Source organism: Macrotis lagotis, chromosome 7 (assembly GCF_037893015.1).
Source record: "Macrotis lagotis isolate mMagLag1 chromosome 7, bilby.v1.9.chrom.fasta, whole genome shotgun sequence".
Lineage (NCBI taxonomy): Eukaryota > Metazoa > Chordata > Mammalia > Peramelemorphia > Peramelidae > Macrotis > Macrotis lagotis.
Window position 1 is genome coordinate 38308293 of NC_133664.1, and position 20785 is coordinate 38329077.

The window sequence follows — 20785 nt, forward strand, 5'->3', positions numbered from 1 at the left end:
GTCTCAGTTTCCTCATCTGTAAAATGGAGATAATAATAGAAACTTTCTCCCTCTTAGGGTTGTTGTGAGGATCGAGTGAGATAATAATTATACATATTTAGCATTACAATAAGTGCTGTATAAATATAAGCTATTTTTATTATGAATCTAATATCTTCTTCAGTGCAAGAATCTCTGGGAAATGTTCAATCAATTTCTATTTGAAAGAAAATTCATTAAATCTAAGATATATGAGGCACCCTGCTAGCCAAGGTTCTCATTTGAAGATGTTTTGCAGTCAATTATTTGTTAATAAACATTTATTAAGCATCTATTTTATATTAGGTTCTGTGGAGTCTGCTAAGCTTCCTCACCCTCCTCTCTCCCTTTTTCCTCCTGGGGTTTTATTACTGGGGGGGGGGGGGCTCCTGACATGTTGGGAGTGGTGGCAACAATGGGGATATTTGTGGAATCTAATGGATGCTTATCTGTTCCTTTGGGTGACTTCTAGGTTTCTTTTGGGCCCATCACTGCTCTTTATAAAGCTAAGTCTAAGGATATATAACTGGAATGTACAGTGTGCTGTCTCTCCCTTTCTCTGTGTATAGACAGTGATGCTTACTTTATTTACTACATGAAGATGCAACTGTTCAGCTTGAGTCCGCTACAAATTTATCTTCCAGTCTTTGCTGGGTTCTCATTGCTGCTAGACAGTCCTATGAGACATAACTTTATCCACTGTCTCTCCCACTCCCCATAGAGACACTTCTGAATCTTCTTATTCCTCCTCACCCCCCCCCCCCGACTCCCCTATCCCAGTCTCTCAGCTAAGAACCCAGTCTCATATTTTACAGGAAAAAATTGAAGCCATTCACCAAGAGCTCCCTCTTCCCTCCTCTTCTTCATCTCCTATCTCTGACTTACCTCTGCCACTTTTCCTTCACCCCTCTGAAGTGGTCTTACCCCTTGCCAAAGTCAGCCCTTTGTTCTAATGATCCCATTCCATCCTACCTCTTCCAACCAATTACCCTCCTCTGTCAGCCCCACTCTTTCGCTTGTTTTTAATCTCTCCCTCGCTACTGATTCCTTTTCTACTGCCTACAAACGTACCCATGTCTTCCCAAACCCAAAGTGATTTTTCCAAATCACAGGTTACCACCCTATTCTATAAACTCCAGTAGCTCCCTATCCCTCCAGGATCAAATACAAAATGCTCTGTTTGGTATTCAAAGCCCTTGATAACTTAGCTCCCTTCTACCTTTCTATGACGTACATACATGCAATAGGTCTTCTTCATACTTTTTGATCTGGTGACACTTGTAAACAAGAGAGTCTATCTCTTTGCCCCTAAATTTTCTCTGGCTGTCACTTATATCTGGAACATTCTCCCTCCTCTGCTCTGACTGCTGACCTCTCTGTCTTCCTTGAAGCTCCATTTAAATCCCCACCATCCTCAGAATCCTTTCCCAATCCCTTTTATTTCAAATTCCCTGTTATTTCCTGTTTATCTTGTATATATTTGTTTGTATATTGTCTCCCCCATTTTATTGTAAGTTCCTTGAGGGCAGGGTCTGTCTTTTGCCTCTTTATGTATTTCCAGGTCTTAATACAGTGCCTATCAATTGTTCTGTCATATCTGACTTGTTTGATTCCATTGACCATAGCACACCAGGCCCTTCTATCTTCCACGATCTCTTGAAGTCAAAGCTTATGTTCATTGTCTCCATGATACTATCGATTCTGCTTATCCTTTGCTATCCCCTTCTCCTTTTGCCCTTGCTAAGCATCGAGGTTTTCTCCATTGACTTCAATCTTCTCATTATATGAGCAAAGTATTTAAGCTTGAGCTTCAGTATTTGACCTTCCAGTGAAGAGCCCAAATTAATTTTTTTTTAATTTTTGCAAGGCAATGGGGTTAAGTGGCTTGCCCAAGGCCACACAGCTAGGTAAATATTAAGTGTCTGAGGTCACATTTGACTCCAGGGCTGGTGCTCCATCCACTGCTCCACCTAGCCGCCCTCCAAATTAATTTCTTTAAGTATTGATTGATTTGATTTCCTTGCAGTCCAAGGTACTATCCACAGTCTTCTTGAGCACCACAGTTTGAAAGCATCAACTTTGCATTGCTCAACTTTCCTAATTGTTTAATTCTTGCAACCAGATACTGAGACTGGAAAAACTATAACTTTGATTATCGGGACTTTTGTTGGTAAAGTAACATCTCTGCTTTTTAATATGCTGTCCAGTTTTAATATGCTTTCCTTTCAGGGAATAAGTATCTTTTAATTTCATGGTTGTGATTGCCTTTTGCAGTGATTTTTGTGCCCAAGAATATAAAATCTGATACTGCTTCTATTTCTTCTCTCTTTATTTGCTAGGAAGTGATAAAACTAGTTGCCATGATTTGGGGGGTTTTGTTTTTGCTTTTATGCTAAACTTCAAACCAGTTTTTACACTCTCCTTTTTAACCTGCATCAAGAGAGTTCTTAATTTTTCACTTTCTGTCATCAGAGTGATATCATCAGCATATCTGAGATTTTGATATTTCCCTTGACAACCATAATTCCAGCTATTGATTTGGTCCAGCCTGGCCTTTCACATGATGTATTCTGCAGATAAGTTAAAGAAATTAAGTGACAATATATAATCTTGTCATATTCCTTTTCTAATCTCAAACTAATCAGTTATTCCATGTTTAGTTCTGTTGCTTCCTGACCTACGTTCAAGCAAGATGATCTGGTATTCCCATCTCTTTGAGGACGACATTTTATTTTGATCCACATAATCAATGCTATATTAGCGTAGCCAATGAAGCAGAAGTAGATGTTTTCTTGGAACTCCTTTGCTTTCTCCATAATTTAGCAAATGATGGCAATTTGGTTTTTAGTTCTTCTGCCTTTTGGAAAACTAGTCTTCTCTTTTTGCTAATTCTCATTTCATATATTGCTGAAGTCTAGCTTGCAGAACCTTAAGTAAAACCTTGCTGACTTGTGAAATGAGCACTGTTATTCAATAATTTGATCATTCTTTGGCATTGCCCTTCTTTAGGATTAGGTCTTAAACTGATTTTTTTTCCAATCCTTTGGCCACTGTTGTTTTCCAAATTTTCTGGCATATTAAGTTCAGCTTTTTAAGAGCATCTTCTCTGAAAATTTTAAGGAACATGCTAGAATGCCATCACCTCTACCAGCCTTATTATTAGTAATGCTATCTCTTCTTAATCTCTTCTGCTTATGTTAAGTCCCTGCCATCTTTGGTTTTTTATCTTGATTATTTTTGCATGAAATTTTTCCTTGGTATCTCTAATTTTCTTGAAGAGGTTTCTTGTCTTTCCCATGCAATAGTTTTCTTCTATTTTTCTGCATCACTCATAAAACAAACAATTTTTATCTCTCCTTGCTATTCTTTGGAAGTCTACATTGGTGGGTATATCTTTCCCTTTCTCCTTCCTTTTCCTTCTTCCCTCAGTTATTTGTAAAGCCTCATTAGATTGTCATTTTGCTTTCTTGCTCTTCTTTTTCTTTGGGGATTTTTTTTTGTTGCTGCTTCCTGTACAATATTGAGAACTTTTAATAATAGTTCTTTCTTCAAGCATTTCATCTTCCAGCTATAATTTTTTAAATATATTTATCATTTCCACTTCATATTCACAAGGGATGTTATTTAGATCATATCTAAATGATCACATGTTTTTCCTCCCTTTCTTCAATTTAAGACTGACTTTTACAATAAGAAGCTCATGATCTGAGCTACAGCCAGCTCTAGGTCTTGTTTTAATGGATTGTGTTGAGTTTCTCCACCTTTGGCCATAAAGTATACCAGCACTCTGATTTCAGTTTTGACCATGGTGACATCCATATGAAGAGTTACCTTTTGGATTGCTGAAAAAGACTATGTGTTGTCATCAGGAAGTTATCTTGACAAAATCCTTTTAGTCTCTACCCTGCTTCATTTTACACTCCAATACCAAATTTATCTGTTATCCCAATATCTTTTTATTTCTTACTTTAGCATTCCAATCCCCTATGTTGAATATGACATCTTTTGGGAGTGCTTATTTCTTTTTTTTGGCAAGGCAATGCAGTTAAGTGGTTTGCCCAAGGCCACACAGCTAGTTAATTATTAAGTGTCTGAGGCCGGATTTGAACTCAGGTGGGGTGATGCTTATTTCTAGAAGATTATGTAGGTCTTTCTAGAATTGATCGACTTTGATTTCTTCAGTATCAGAGGTTAGAGCATAGGCTTGTATGACTGTGATGTTGAATGGTTTGCCTTATACTTGAATATTTGAGTTTTGTACCCCAATACTTCTTTTCCCACATTTTTTAATTGACTATGGGGTCACTCCATTTCTTCTAAGGGACTCTTTCCCACAGTAATATGTGAAATGATCACCGGAAATAAATTCATCGATTCCTGCCCATTTAAGAATCCAAGCTGTCAATATTTAATCTTTCTATTTCCTATTTGACCACATCCAACTTACCTTGATTCATAGATCTTACATTCTGTACATTTAGCACATTCACTAGACTGTTTGCCACTAAGAAGAGGGAGGTGGGAAGAGAGGGTGAAAGAAAGTTGTAACATAAATATGCAAGTGGATGAATAATACATGAATAACATGAATAACATGTAACTGGAAAATAAAATAAATTATCAATCAGAGATCATACATTCTAGTTTCCTATGCATCCTTGCATCATCAGACTTGCTTTTCATTACCAGACACATTCATAGCTTAGTGAGCTTTGAGTTTTGGTCCAGCCACATTATTCTTTCAGGAACTACATGAAGCTGTCTTCCACTATTCCCCAGTAGGATACTGGAGACCTTCTTACCTGAAGAGCTCATCTTCTGGAGTCATAACTTTTATCATTTTAATACTGCCCATGAGTTTTTCTTGGCAATGATAATGGAGTAGTTTGCCTTTTGTCAGACTTTATCTCCATGACTAATCTGTCTTGGGTAACCCAGCAAGGCATAGGTCATAGTTTCATTGAGCTATGCAAGTCCTTTCTCCATGACAAGGCAGTGATCCAGGAGGGGAATAGGTATATAATAATTGTTTATTGATTGATTTCTCTCCAGTGGTGCAGTGTCATTGGTCTGATTCAACCCCAGGGTACTTTGTGTTGATGGATGAATTGTCTGAAATAAACTTTTCTATTTATTTTATCAGATTGTTCAAGATATCTTCTTTTCCCCTTTAAGTATTTGTAATTAAATTTTACTATTTGAGTGATCAAATGCATTTTTTCTCTTTTCTGAGATCCCTTTCCCCACCATGCTGCTGGAAAAAGAAAAGACAAAACAAATGTATGTCCTAGAGCAAAACAACTTCCTACTTGGTCATGTCTGAAAATATGTGTCTTTTCTACGTATTTATGTTACCTTTATCAGGAGATGGGGAATAATTCTTCTTTGCTGGACCCCTGGCATCATATTTGGTCATTGTATTGATCAAAGTTAAATCTCAAAGTTGTAAAAATGGGCTACTGAGGCTTGATTTGAACTCAGGGACTCCTGACTCCAGGGCCGGTGCTCTATCCACTATACCACCTAGCTGTCCCCAAAATGAGCTACTTTCAAGATATCTTCTTAATTTTATAACTTGATGGATTTGTGGGTGCAGACTGAAGAACAAAGGAGTTGAATCTGAGGTCACAGGTCCTACATTTAAAGCCATGTTCTCACGTATTACCTTGGGCAAGTTACACCCCTTGTTTCTACATCTGTAAAATTTTGATGTTTAGACTAGATAACACCTAAAGTTTCATCCAGATTTAGGATCCTGTGGTTTTTCTCATCCTACAACATTTTTCCATGACCTACCATTAATCTTTATAGGGCATACACTGGGGACTCTCACCTAGGTCCCTAGACTTCGAATGGATACTAATGAAGAATTAAACCTATTTGAGTGAGACTCCTGTTCTCATGATAGGACCACTCTTTTAAGGAATGCATCTTTCTCATGAAATCCTTTTTGTTACCTTTTCCCACACTCTTCTTTGGTGCAGTATGTTTCAGTCTATTTACATTCATCTTGCATTACTTTAATACCCTTTGGTTGACTTTCAACTTCAGTTCCATCAATACTGTAGGGTTCCATGTGGGTGGCCTTCAATTTTACTGCCATCAAGTCTGTGGGATTCCATGACTCTTCAAAGCCCTTTGGGTGATCTTGGACTTTAATTCCATCAATACTGTAGGATTCCATGTGGGTGGCCTTAAATGTTACTTCTATCTAGACTGTGGGATTCCATGCCGGAATTTCCAAGATATTCCAATGAAGCCGCTTCTTCTTGAGAAGGACAAGTTTCAGTGGCTTAACTGAAAACAATCGCTGAATTTCTTCCTAGCTATTCAAGCCGATTCAGCAAATATTTATTTAATATCCACTGCTTACAAGGCAATATAAAAATGAATCAGCTACTCTTACCTTCTAGGACCTGGGATTCCGCCCCCCATTCTTTTTTTTTTTTTTTGCAAGGCAATGGGGTTAAATGGCTTGCCCAAGGCCACACAGCTAGGTAATTTTTAAGCCTCTGAGGCTGGATTTGAACTCAGGTCCTCCTGACTCCAGGGCTGGTGCTCTATCCCCATTGGGCCACCTAGCTGCCCCCCCCCCCAATTCTTTACAGTAAGGTTGACTTTCATGGGAGTCAAGGGAGGAAATCTAGGGGGATCATATTCTCACAGAAAAATAGCAGGACCTGAGAGTAGCCAAACTGCTCTCATCGGTAAACTCTCCTTTGGATGTGTCTGAGCTGCCATTGAAATTTGTCAACCTGGGATATGTGGAGAGAATGGCCCATCAATGGCCCATCCAGAGAACCAATGTGTGTCTTTGGATTGTTAACCTATGAACTAGATTAATTTAGATTTCAGTTGACATACTCTTACTTGAATTTAATTTATTGTCTGGCATTCAAATTTCCCTGGTAGAAGACTGTGCCTTTGGTTTCCTGAAAGCTTTGATATTTGACCTACAAGAGAAATCTGAGGTTATCTTTGCCAAGGATATCATTTAATAGATAAAGAAACTGAGGTCCAAAAAGATTAAAGCAACATTCTCCCAGGTAATACAGACAGAACTAGCATTCAGACCCAAATACTTGAATACTTGATCCAGTGATCTTTCTTTTCTTTTCTTTTTCTGTTTATCTAAAAGACAATCCCAAACAGCTGACTGCAATTTAAAAAGGAACGTGGTAACAAATTAATGAACCCTTTGCAATATTTTCGGTATAGAAAGAACTTTTGACTATCTATATATGGGTTCTTACTCAGTCATGTTGAAACCATAGGCAGCAGTCGTCATTAGGGCTAGCATTAGAATAGGAAGGACAGTCTACAGAACTCTAACTAGCAACTTTACAACCTGAGCAAGCAACACTAAGTATATCTTGAAATAAATACTCTTTTTTGGGGGGGCAGGGGGATTCTAACACTACTCCCATTGTGAAAATTCCAGTATACTACCCTTTAGAGGTAACCCAGGGTCATCAATTCCCTTAAAGAAAGATCCCCCTATGAGGGGAAAAAAAAGGAACCATCTCCTAGGGAAGAACAGAACAAGACCAGAGAAGAGATGGCTCACCTGGTTTGTAGCTGTAGAGACATGTAAAACTCTCTGGAACTCTCCTGATTTAACTATTTCTACAAACTAGTTTCTATGATGCAGAAGAAATGAAAATGTCCGTTCAATTCAAAAAATAGTAAATGCCAAAGCTATGGATAAAAATTAGAAAAAAGAAAAATAGTCCACAAGCAACTTAGAATCTTAGGGGAACTTTGAGGAAGTAGGCACACAAAAAGAGACCAAAGAGGGTGGTTGTAGGGCTCCAGTGAAGAGAACAGGAGAATTCAGGTCCAGTCCACTAGAAAAGAAAGCTTTGAGAGGAATTGAGTATTCTACCCTCCAATCAAGGGAGAGAGGAGGCTGAGGGAGTTGAGGTGCTGAGTATCCAAAGTTGAAGTAAACAGCATAACAAGGAGATCTCAGGTAATGGAAATGTCACAACTGTAAATCTATGTGGTCTTTTTTGTGGCATCTTTTTTTTTTAACTTTTTGTAAGGCAATGAATGGGGTTAAGTGACTTGCCCAAGCTAGGTAATTATTAAGTGTCTGAGGCTGAATTTGAATTCAGGTCCTCCTGACTCCAGGGCCGGTGCTCTATCTACTACACAGCATTTAAAAAAAAACATCCTCTAAGCTTGCCTATATCTCCCCTTTATTACACATTCCATTTTTACTACTGAACCCCATGACATCTCAATGCTTTCTTTCTAGACATGCATTGTCTAAAAACTTAGTTTTGCTCAATATACGCATATGTAGTAAGCTTAGTTTTAATCTCTTATAAATTAATCTGTTTTTTCCCCAGAGTCCAAGTTTAAAAACATTCTACAAGATGAAGATACTGCTAATCTTGTTGACTTTAATCATCTGGACTGGAACATCAGCTGATCAGAGTCCTGGTATTTATCCATTTGGTTTCCATTTCTCTATGTTTGTCATGGGATATATAAGGAGTCATTTTCAGAGGTGAAGGAAAGGGTGGGGATGGATTGAAAGCTAAGGGAAAAAAAACCCCTAAACAATCACATAAAGAGGCATTAAAAAGAAAAAAACACAGCCAATACTTTATAAGTAGGAACCACCACCAAAAGATCTAAACCCTAGAAGATAACAAAGATGGAGTTAAAATTCATGATTTGTGTGAATTCTAAGATTATGTCTTTCATTCTCTCTCTGATCTAAGTACAGAAATTAAGTTGTCTCCTAAATCCTGACCAGCCACTACTTTTATGCCCAAATGACCAGATTAGATTGCATCTGAAATTTAACAAGTGAAAAAAAAAAGTCAATCACTTCTCCCTTTCTGGCTCAGTTCTCCTGACTCAGTTCTCCTCCCCACATTTATTTTTAAGTTTTTGCAAGGCAGATGGGGTTAAGTGGCTTGCCCAAGGCCACACAGCTAGGTCATTATTAAGTGTCTGAGGTCGGATTTGAACTCACGTACTCCTGACTCCAGGGCCAGTGCTCGATCCACTGCACCATCTAGCCGCCCCCTCCCCACATTTCTTAAAATGAATGTTTCCTCTCTGACCTTCCATTAAAAATGGTCCTGGTAGAGATAACTTTTAAAACCTCTCCCAAAGGCCAATATCCCAGCCTTCTTGAAGTTTCTTGGACTTAGAATCAATAGTGCATCCTAATGATATACTTACAATTTATACTCATTTTACATAATGTAGCATAATGAGCAGTCACCTGTAAGGTGACACTAGATAACAGAAGAATAAACCAAATAGACTAGAGCCAGAAATGACTAGTATAGAGTTACAAAAAAAAACAAGTCTTCCCTCTACCCCACTCCTCTTTTGTTTATTAATTAAATTTTATTTTTTCAATCATCATGGATCTTTTTTCCTTTCTACCTCTCCCTAGTCTGTCATCCACCCCTACCCACCATGAGGGGGAAAAAAAAAGGAAATAAAACCCTATAGTAAATATGCACAGAAAGGCAAAACAAATGTCCATACCGGTCAGATCCAAAAATGGGTGTCTCATGCTGCTTATTTGTCTGTCTCTCTCTGGGTGCACAACATTCTTTTTCATAATTCATCTTCAGGGGTGGCTAGGTGGCACGGTGCATTGAGCCCCAGTCTTGGAGTCAGGAGTACCTGAGTTCAAATCCAGCCTCAGACACTTAATAATGACCTAGCTGTGTGGCCTTGGGCAAGTCACTTAACCCCATTGCCTTGCAAAAAAAAAAAGTATTCTTCAGTCATGATTGATGATTGCATTGATTATAGTTCCCCAATCTTTCAAAATTGGTTCTTTTTTTCATAATTTTATGTTATTTATATGTTATAAATTATTCTCCTGATTCTGATCATTTCTCTCTGCATCTATTCATACAAGTCTTTTTCTAAAACCATTTCCTTCATCATTTTTTACTGCATAATTGCATTTCATCACATTCATATACTATAATTTGTTTAACCATTATCCCATTGATGGGTACCCTGCTCTCCACTTTTTTTACTATTCAATTTGTAATATTAGAATAATATTAAGGATAATTTTCTAAGATTTGATCAGAACAGAATGCTGCTTTTCTTGAATTTAGGATCTATATCCAAAATGACAATATGTTTCTCAAGTAAGTATCCTATTGTCCTGTGATTTTGAGGATCCAGGTTCTATAATAACTTTCTGCTTTTTTCTTTGTTTCTGACTTGGGGTCTACAGGTCCTGAGTTTGCTGATGTTGTGTTTCTGGTGGATAGCTCTGATCACTTGGGGAGTAAGTCCTTCCCCTTTGTGAGAACTTTCATAAGCAAGATGGTCAGCAGCCTGCCCATTGAAACCAACAAATTCCGGATCGGCCTTGCCCAGTACAGTGACGATCTGCACCGGGAGTTCCTGCTGAGCACCTTCAAGACCAAGAATGCCATGTTGAACCACCTCAAGAAGAACTTTGAATACATCGGCGGGTCCCTGCGAATAGGCAACGCTCTAGAGAGAGTCCACAAGACCTACTTCTCAGGGTCAGCAGAGGAAAGAGACAAGAAACTATTTCCTCAGATTTTAGTTGTCTTGGCTTCAGGCATATCTGAGGATGATGTGGAAGGACCTGCAGAAGCCTTGCAGAGAGATGGAGTGAAAATCATCGCACTGGGGATGCAGAATGCTTCTGAAGAAAATCTAAAAGCCATGGCCACTTCTCAGTATCACTATAATCTTAAGACAGTCAGAAATGTGGGCACATTTTCAGAAAACATGACCAGGATCCTTAAGGAGACAATAAAGCACAAGGAAAGAATACAAGATGTTGATGAAGTGGGTGAGTCAATTGGCAAAAGTCATATGAGAGATATCTAATTCCTTGGAGGGGCTCATTTAAAAATTTTGAAAGTGGCATAGATAAAATATGTTGTGATCACTGGTCTGCATTCCTTGCAGCATTGTGCATCCTGAAAAATACAGTAGGTACTCAATTAATGTTTGTTCATGCATGGATAAATCAAGACTTAACATGTTGATAATCTTATCATGATCTATTATGTAGGCATTCCTCCCATCTGGGCAAATTACAGCCCAGTTATTCTGTACGACTGTTGCCTAAATCCCATACATGCATCCTAACATTGTTTCCATGTGTTCTATCTTAGTGCAAAAGTCAAACAGCCCATGTTGTTGTTCCATGATTAGCCAACTTCCTTTTCTGGTCCTCTGTGTCTTTGATCATATCTTTGATCCACTTATGCGTGTCCTTTTTGATTAGAGCAATTAGGATGGTGCCATTGTGCATAGAGGGCTGAGTCCGGAGTCAGATATGACCTCAGACACTTACTAGCTATGTGACCCTGGGCAAGTCATTTAACCATGTTTGCCTCAGTTTCCTCATCTGTATAATGAACAGGAGAAGGAATTTAACACATCTGTAACAAAACCTTGTGTAATCTAATGGGTAAAAGATACCTTATTAGAGGAGAAATTTTAAGGTCACATTTTGCACCACCAAATCATATGCTTTTTAAAAAATCAATAAGCAATAGAAACAAATGAACGTTATATTCCCTTTTATTTCTTTGTTAACTGCAAAAATCATTTGCAAAAGCCTGTTTATTCTCATTTTATATTTTCATCAAGGCTACCTCACTAAGTGCATAGATGTCCACAACAAAATTTTTAGAGCTGAAAAAGTTGGCAGATTTGTGCATCTTTGTGCACAATTTGTGCAGATTATGTATCTTTTCCACTTTTTGAAATCTTCATCTCTTTGAAATATATTGAAAAATAAACTAATGGTTCCTTTAAAATTATGTTGCTTCCAGCATAGATTTAGATTTCTCCAAATCATGTTTTTGGTTGGCAGACTCAGCTGTACTTCTTTTTTGTTTTTTTACAAGGCAATGGGGTTAAGTGGCTTGCCCAAGGCCACACAGCTAGGTAATTATCAAGTGTCTGAGATCAGATTTGAACTTAGGTATTCCTGACTCCAGGGCCCGTGCTCTATCCACTGCTTTACCTAGCTGCCCCTCAGCTGTACTTCTTAATTTCAATTCATTATCATTATCAGTAACCCACTGAAATGGTGGAATCTAAGGAAGAATAAAATCACTGTAGAAAACTTAGACAGTCTGTTCCACTTCAGATTATTTTCAGTTTCATCTACTAATTTCTTCTTTTTCATTTTCTTCTCAACTTCTTTTCACTGTTTTGTGAGGTGAAGCTGATGATAATTTTCTTAATTGCCTGTTGGGAGATTTTACAAGTGAATTTATATTTTAAAGTATCCCTCTCTGTTATAATCTTGCCTTTGCTTGGCAAGGAGGGCAAACATTTGTTGTTGTTTAGGCAATTACTGGACTTTCTCCTTTATTGTGGTAGTTGTTTTGATTTCTCTAAGAAAAGGTGTCTCTAGGAAAGAATGAAGGAAACAGAGGCAGCTAGGTGGTGCAGTGGATAGAGCACTGGCCCTGGAGTCAGAAGGACTTGAGTTCAAATCCAGCCTCAGACACTTAATAGTTACCTAGCTGTGTGGCCTTGGGCAAGCCACTTAACCCTATTGCTTTAAATAAAAATAAAATTTTTAAAAATGAAGGAAAGAAATACATTTATATTTCACCTACTGTACACCAGGAACTATGCTGAGTTCTTCACAAAGATTATCTTGTTTGATCCTCACAACAACCCTGGGAGTGAGGGGTCATTATTATCCCCATTTTACGGTTGAGGAAACAGAGGCAGGCAGAGGTTAAGGGACTTGCCCAGGGTTACTAAGCTAGCAAGAGTCTGAGGTTAAATTTGAACTTGGGTCTTCCTGACTCTGGGTCCACCTTTCTGTGCACTATGGCACTACCTAGAAACCTCTTGAAAGTCATCGGTATCTATATCTTTACTGTTAATTCATTTAATGTCCTTGCCAAGCAGAAATAACATGGTAACCAAGGGAAATGCCAGTTTTGACTATAAATTCACTTGTTATACCTTTTGACAGAAGGGACCATCATCTAATGGGGTTGCATTTTGGGTTAGAGCTTCCATTTTTAATTCCATTCCTTTCTTTTGCAGTGAAATGAGGAGTGAATTCAGAGCCAATATTGGGTTCTAATCCTGTCTTTCCATACTCACACTCGACTTTTGTTAAGTCTTTTAACTCTTGAGTCTGAGCTTCTACTTTTGCACAATGACAGGGCTGGATGAGATGATGTTTGCATTTCCTCCCAGATCCAAATTGATGATCCTATGAATCCAAAACAAACAGCAACAATCCCAGTTTTTCTTTTAGTCTTGCTATAACCAGTCAATAATCTGACTGCATAGAGCTTCCATGCTCATTTAGAAATGGCTTCCATATTGGCAATTGCTTCTTTTCTGGCCGTAGATGTTGGAATGCTGAACTTGGAATCAGGAAGACTCGAGTTCTGATATTGCCTCAGCTACCTATAGTAGCTATGTGACCTTGGGCAAGGCATATCTATTTGATGCACTTTTACCATTCTCATCTGTAAAGTGGGGATTAGTTACCAAGATAGTTGGGTTTCTATCACTTAACATTCATTCTTTCATTTTGGCCCCACAACAATCCTGTGAGATCAACAATCATCAAGAATCTGTAATTTGTGTCAAGAGAACTGATACTATTCGCACCTCATCTATCATTTATAATCTCAGAGAATGCTTGAGGCAAACAAAAGTTAAATGACTCACCCAAGGACACATAGCTAAGAAGTGCTAGGAGGCAGGATTTGAACCCAAATCTCTTGAATTCCAAATACCAAATGAACTTAACGTCTTTACCTTCTTAATGTTTTTCAAGTAACTGAAATGTCTTTCATAATTACTTTTACTTCATTTTAATTAGCAATTATTTCATAATTATTTTTTCATAATCACTTTCATATTATCTGTCTTCACAGAAGTAGAGAAACAGGCTATATTAACCTCTTCTTTTGTCCTCACAGTATGTGAAAGAGATTCCTTGGCGGACATTGTCTTCATATTGGATGAATCCTTTAAGGACAGAAGAAGCTTGGAAAACCTTCAGAGTTTCCTAGAGAATATCACAGCCTCCATGGATGTGAGGACAGGGTGTACCAGGATAGGTATTTTGAAGTTCAGTGACAAGGCAGAGGTGGTGACTTCTTTGGAAACCCATGTGAGCCATGCTGAGATGGTACAGGCCATTGGAAGTCTCTCTCTAAGGGATGGAAAGGTCTACCTTGGGAAAGCCTTGAAGAAGGCTAGAGAAGTCTTTAGCCACAGCAGGAAGGCCCAGGGTGTGCGACAGATAGCCGTCCTGGTCACTCATAGATCATCAGAAGATGAGGTAAACAAAGCAGCTGAGGATCTTCTGCTGGAGGGTGTCTCCATCTTTGCCATAGGTATTGAAGGCTATAATGCCACCCAGTTGGAACAGATAGCATCTTACCCTCCAGATCATTATATTTCTGCCCAGAGGAGCTATGCAGATCTAGATTCTTACAGTGTCACTTTTCTAAAAAAACTCCAGTATGAAATACCGTATAGGATGTCCATCCAACACGAACAAACTGAACGTTACAAAACAGGTATGTCTTCAGTTCCTCATTTTCAAATTTGTTCTGCCATAATTTTGATTCTAGTTGCCCTAGGTGAAAGTGTGAGTGTGTGCGTGTGTGGTTGTGTGTGTGTGTGTGTGTGTGTGTGTGTGTGTGTGTGTGTGTGTGTGTGTGTGTGTAGCTTTGGTAAGTTGTTATTAAAAAAAAAAAAACTTGTTCAAAACCTCCCCACCCACAATGAACAATGATCAAAGAATACAGAGTGTTCCCACAGTCTAGGTGATTTTAAACTATTAAAGCTTTATTTACTATCTGACTTTAATTTGTCTTTTCTCTTTCTCCATCATCAAGTGAGTGTTAATCTTGTTTCTTTTATTAAAAAAAACTCTCTAAAGTTGTCTCAACTTTAAATTATTAAAGCCTAGAGAGACATGCAAATTAAAGCAACTTGGATACAGCATCACCTCAAATTGGCAAAGATAATGAAACACAAGAAAATAATGTTGGCAAAGTTGTTGAGGAACAGAGATATTCATTGCTAGTAGAATTACCAATTTATATAATTTTTTTTTGAAATTGCCATATTTAAAAAAAATTCTTAAACATTCACTTTTAAAATTTCGGGTTCCTAATTCTCTCTTGCACATCTCCTACCATTGAGAAGGCAAGCAATATGATTCCAATTAGTATGATCTTTTGGGAAAGCAATACTTTTTTTGCTGTAAGAGATAACTCTCTGTAAGGGAAAATCAGAAAGAGAAAGTAAATGGGGGGTATGTAGATGCCAGAAAAAAACAAATGATAACAATAAAAATTCATTTAAGAAAAAAAGAAAAGCAATATAACTGTGTTGTAAAAGATAGGGGAAATAAGTAATATCCCTTGATGGAATAATTTTATTGTTGACAATAAATTCTGAAAGTATTATCAGTAACAATATTTCAAATGAGATATCCATTATTAGTAATTGCCAAAAAAAAGAGAAAAGAAAACTAAAAGTCATCTAAATGTCTGAAGAAAACAGAATTCTTAAATAAATTGTGACATATTAATGGATAGGGATTGATCTATGATTTCCCTAGCATAATGAATTATAAGATGAGGAAATTCCATCATCCTGTGAAGGTCCACCTTTCCTTCAATTAGAGTCTTATATAGTATATTAAAATATAAATGCAAAGGGTTCTTAACCTGGGGAGAACTATTACATTTTTAAAAATTTGATAATCATATTTAAATATTTCTTTTGAAATCCTATGTATTTTATTTTATGCATTCAAAAACATTATTCTGAAAAGGGATCCAGAGATTTTACCTAACTGCTAAGTAAACACAAATGTACTGAAAAAAAATAGAGCCTCCTGCTTTATGTATTGAATTTACTTGATTTAATTGAGAATTATACTAAATATATATATATATATATATAATATATATATATATATATATAAGAATTGGTGGTATTCATGTTTAATTTTAATCCCCTAATCAATGATCAAAAATCCCCACAACATACTAACATTTAGCATACACTTCCAACCAGGAAGAATATTTAAAATAAAGCAAAGGAATTTTGAAGCAATTTGGTGGGACATTTCTGATCTTGCTATTTGCATTGTCTTTTCATTTGCCTTCTGAAATCCAATTTACTAGTAGTAAATTGCTTTTACATGATTTTTTTTGATAATCAAGCTTCCTATTCAAATGGTTTATGTAGAAGACTTTCAAAGGAAAAATTCCTTTCTTTGCACTCACTGGAGTTGAATAATTAGGAATTTCTACAGTTATAAATTTTGAAAAATGTTATAAAGAGATAAAGTTATTTGAATATAATTAATTTGTCACTTGTATTTTTCCTTTAACTGGGCATGACCTCTACTAAGGTTTTTTTCATTCCATTTTTTCCTAAAATGAATAACAACTAAAAAATTGCCTTTTATTTATTTTAAATATATCTTAAACATATTTGGTTTATATCATATCCCTAGATCAAATATAAACTCCTTGAGGGCAGGAACTAGTTAATTTTGGTTTTGAACCCTTAGAATTTAACACTGTACCTGATTGTTTTTAAAAACTTAATTTTCCATCTGGAAATTTGACTATTTACATGTATAAATAGCTCTTACATACAATCTTAGTCCTTTTTGTTTGAAGAGGGCCTCCAAGGTTCCAATGATCCCCTAGTCTACAGCTATGTTAGGGATCCAGAAAGCTGACTGAAAGGAAGTTTACTTTTTAAAAAAATATTATTTATCTAAGGCAATGGGATTAATTAACTTGCCCAAGGTCATACAGCTAGGTCATTATTAAGTGTTTGAAATCAAATTTGAACTCAGGTCCTCCTGACTCCAGGACCGGTGCTCTATACACTGCCTTACCTAGCTGCCCCTGAAACATTTCTTTGAAATTTCCAAAGCCTTAATGCTTTCTTCCCAGATGCTCTTTCTGAGAACTCCAATATTAATAGTGTTTAAACTTTTTATTTCCTTACAGGTTGCATTGAAACAGAAAAGGCTGATATCTACTTTCTCATTGATGGCTCAGGAAGCGTTAAAACTTACTTCCAAGAAATCAAGAATTTCATGATCAAGGTGACACAAATGTTTATTGTTGCCCCAGAGAAGGTCAGATTTGGGGTCGTCCAGTATTCAACCAAAAGCCAAGAGGAGCTTGGCATTGGTGCATACTCTAACAAGGTGGACTTAAACAAAGCCATTCTCAATATCCGGCAGATGGGAAAGAAAACAAATACAGGAGCAGCCCTGAATTTCATGCTGCAAGTAATACAAGATGCCAGGAAGAAACAGTCCAGCGATATCCCCTGTCATCTCCTTGTCTTGACAGATGGCAAGTCCGATGATGAAGTTGCAGAACCAGCCAAGAGGCTAAGAGATGAAAACATCACCATTCATGCAATTGGTGTGAAAGGAGCTAAGATAAAAGAGCTGGAAGACATAGCAGGGTCAAAGGACAGAGTGAAATTTGTATATAATTTTGACTCTTTAAAAAGCATAAAAGATGAAGTTGTTCGAGGCATCTGCCAGGAAAGAGGTAAGAGAAATCACTTTGTCCCATGTATTTTCCAGATGATAGATAGATAATAACCACTTCTTTCTTAGATGTCTTCAAGCAATGGTTGGATAATAACTTTGGGAATGTTATAGGTAGAATTCGTGTTCAGATACAGATTAGACAAGATCTCCTTTGGATTTCCTCCCAATTCCAAGACTGTAATTCTTTGAATTTCTTTTTCTTTCTTTAAATTATTTTTTTTTTGCTTTTGCAAGGCAATAAAGTTAAGTGACTTGCCTAAGGTCACCCAGCTAGGCAATTATTAAGTGTCTGAGGTCAGATTTGAACTCAAGTCCCTCCTGACTCCAGGGCCAGTGCTCTATCCACTAGCTGCTCCATATTCTTTGAATTTCTAAAGTAGATTTATGAATTCTCCTTAGAAAACTCAAGAAAAAAATTTTTATAGAATGATAATTTAGAATAATATTTTTCTATTACATCAAGAACTCCTTGGGACTAAATGATTAATTTTGAATGGAGCATATACTCTTTTTTAAAAATTTTTATTTATTTAAGGCAATGAGGTTAAGTGACTTGCCCAAGGTCACACAGCTAAGCATTTATTAAGTGTCTAAGGTCAAATTTGAACTCAAGTCCCTCCTGACTCCAGGACCCGGTACTCTAGTCACTGCACCACCTAGATATACCCATATTCTCTTTTAGGTCCTAATTTACTTTTCTTTCTTCTCCCCCTACATCCCCCAAAATACTTTCTTTGAAATTTAATTTAATTTTTTTCATTAAATTTGAAGTTCCAAATTGTCTCTCTTTCTCCTGAGACTCTTTTAGAGGAGGTTATCATTTAACACACACACACATATACACACAGTTGTATATACATACATACATATATATATATATATATATATATATATATATATATATATATATATATATATATACATAATGTGTGTGTGTGTGTGTTTGTGTAAAACCATACTGGGAAGCTAGGTGGCTCAGTGGATAGAACATTGGTTTTGGAGTCAGGGGGATGGGAGTTCAAATCCAGCCTCAGACATTTGCCATTACCAGCTGTGTGATTTTGGACAAGTCACTTAGTCCTGATTGCCTTGTATCCAGGGCCATCTCCAGTCATCCTGATTCATATCTGGTCAATGGATCCAAATGATTCTGGAGGAGAAAGTGAGGCTGGTGACTTAGCACAGCATCTCCCTCACTGAAATCCAATTCATGTGCTTTATCATGGGATCACCTCCCTGATATCCTGGTCTTTTTCGAAAATGAAGGACAGGGGTGGCTAGGTGGTGCAGTGGATAGAGCACCAGCCCTGGAGTCAGGAGTACCTGAGTTCAAGTTCGGCCTCAGACACTTAATAATAATTCCCTAGCTGTGTGGCCTAGTCAAACCACTTAACCCCATTTGCCTTGCAAAAACCTAAAAAAAAAAAAAACTAAAAAAAATGAAGGACAAAACATTATTAAAACCAAGCCATGCTATATCTGAAGGTAGATAGCATCTTCTTCCATAAGTCTTTTGTAATTGAATTATAAAACTCAAACTAGCTTAGTTACTCCCAGGTATACTTCAAACAATATTGATGTTGTAATGCTTCTTGATTCTGCTGATTTCTATCTTCCTTATTTATTGAAAGTATTCCATGTTTTTTCTAAAATTAACTAGCTCATTATTTCTTAGCACAGTAGTATTCCATCAAAATCATATACCACAATTTGTTTAGCCATTCCCCAGTTGATGGGCTTCCCCTCAGTTTCTAGTTCTTTGCTATCACAAAGAGCTGTTATAAATATTTTAGAACATATAGGTTTTTATCCACTTTCCCTGACCTCTTTGAGAAACATACTCAATATGTTTACACAGTATTCTAGCTCTTTGGGAATAATTCCAGATTGTTCTTCAAATGGTTTGATCATTTCACAGTTTTACCAATAGTTTGTTAGTGCTTCAATTTTTCCAAATCCTCTCAAACATGTGACATTTTCCTTTTCTATCATTTTTAGCCAATTTGATAGATATGAGGTGATATCTCCAAGGTGTTTTAATTTTCACTTCTCTAATCAATGCTCTAAGCATTTTTATATGACTATACATAGTTGTGATTTCTTCATCCCAAAACTGATGATTCTTAATATTCGACCCCAGAATACTTTTCATTGAGTTAGTGTAGTAGGGAGCAACTTTCAGGATCTGGAAGAAAGGATGCATCATAAAATTTGAGTTGATTTTTTATAATATGATTTATTGTTTTAATGACATTTATTTTTGCTATCTTTTTAGTTTGAAAACTGTCTCCTGGATTAACATCATTTTTTTTAATAACCTACAGACTGTAAAGACAAAAAAGCAGACATCATATTTCTGGTGGATAGTTCTGGAAGCATAGGAAATGAAACCTTCAATAAAATAAAAATATTTATGAAAAACCTAGTGGACAAGTTTCACATTGATATTGATCAAGGACATATTGGTGTCATTCAGTTCAGCGATTCTGCCAAGAAGGAATTTGCCCTCACTGAATATATGAACAAGAGAGACATTTTTGATGCGATTGACAGAATGACGCATATTGCAAAGAAAACCTATACAGGAAAAGCACTGAAATTTGTGTCTGATTACTTTGAACCCTCAAAGGGGGGACGTTCTGGGGTCAAGAAGTTCCTTATCCTCATCACGGATGGGAAGGCAAATGACCAAGTTCAAAAACCAGCTTTAAATCTTCGGAATAAAGGCATCATTATTCTCTTGGTTGCCATCTTCTGGTCACGATCACCTCAGCTCGAGGATATCACTGGGGATGCAAACTTAGTTTATTATGTTGAAAAATTTGATAATGTAAAGATACTTGAAGATAAGCTGGTTTTTGATATATGCACTCTCCATGGTAAGTGGTCCCATTTTCATTCAAATGACTTGAATGTAGTCTTCTAGAATATGGGATGTTAATACTTCTTAAATGATTTTTGGAATAATAATAAAAAGCACAATCTTGATAATAAATTAGAATTTATAATTCTAACCAGTCCATGGATATAATTAAAACTGCCTTTGGAAAAAATTCTTTTTTTTTTTACTCTACAAACTCTAAAAACTCTGGTTTTACTCTAAAGACTCTGTTTTTTAACCAAGGCTGTAGTAGCCATGGGTATTAGGAATTAAGAATTTGGTCTAGTAATGTCACAAAGGGCAGG

At 36.8% G+C, this 20785-nt stretch overlaps 1 protein-coding gene across 2 annotated transcripts in view; it reads left to right on the forward strand.

Annotated features, from left to right (window-relative positions):
* LOC141494513 (collagen alpha-5(VI) chain-like) overlaps positions 1-20540 on the forward strand; it is a 33447-nt gene extending 12907 nt beyond the window's left edge. For both annotated transcript variants that reach the window (XM_074195786.1, XM_074195787.1), the window contains exons 2-6: positions 8373-8466; positions 10247-10840; positions 13968-14573; positions 17040-17597; positions 19924-20540. In XM_074195786.1, the coding sequence (XP_074051887.1) occupies positions 8400-8466; positions 10247-10840; positions 13968-14573; positions 17040-17597; positions 19924-20525 (2427 nt within the window). In that variant the 5' untranslated portion in view covers positions 8373-8399 and the 3' untranslated portion in view covers positions 20526-20540. The remainder of the gene's footprint in view (positions 1-8372; positions 8467-10246; positions 10841-13967; positions 14574-17039; positions 17598-19923) is intronic.
* Positions 20541-20785: the final 245 nt, after the last annotated feature.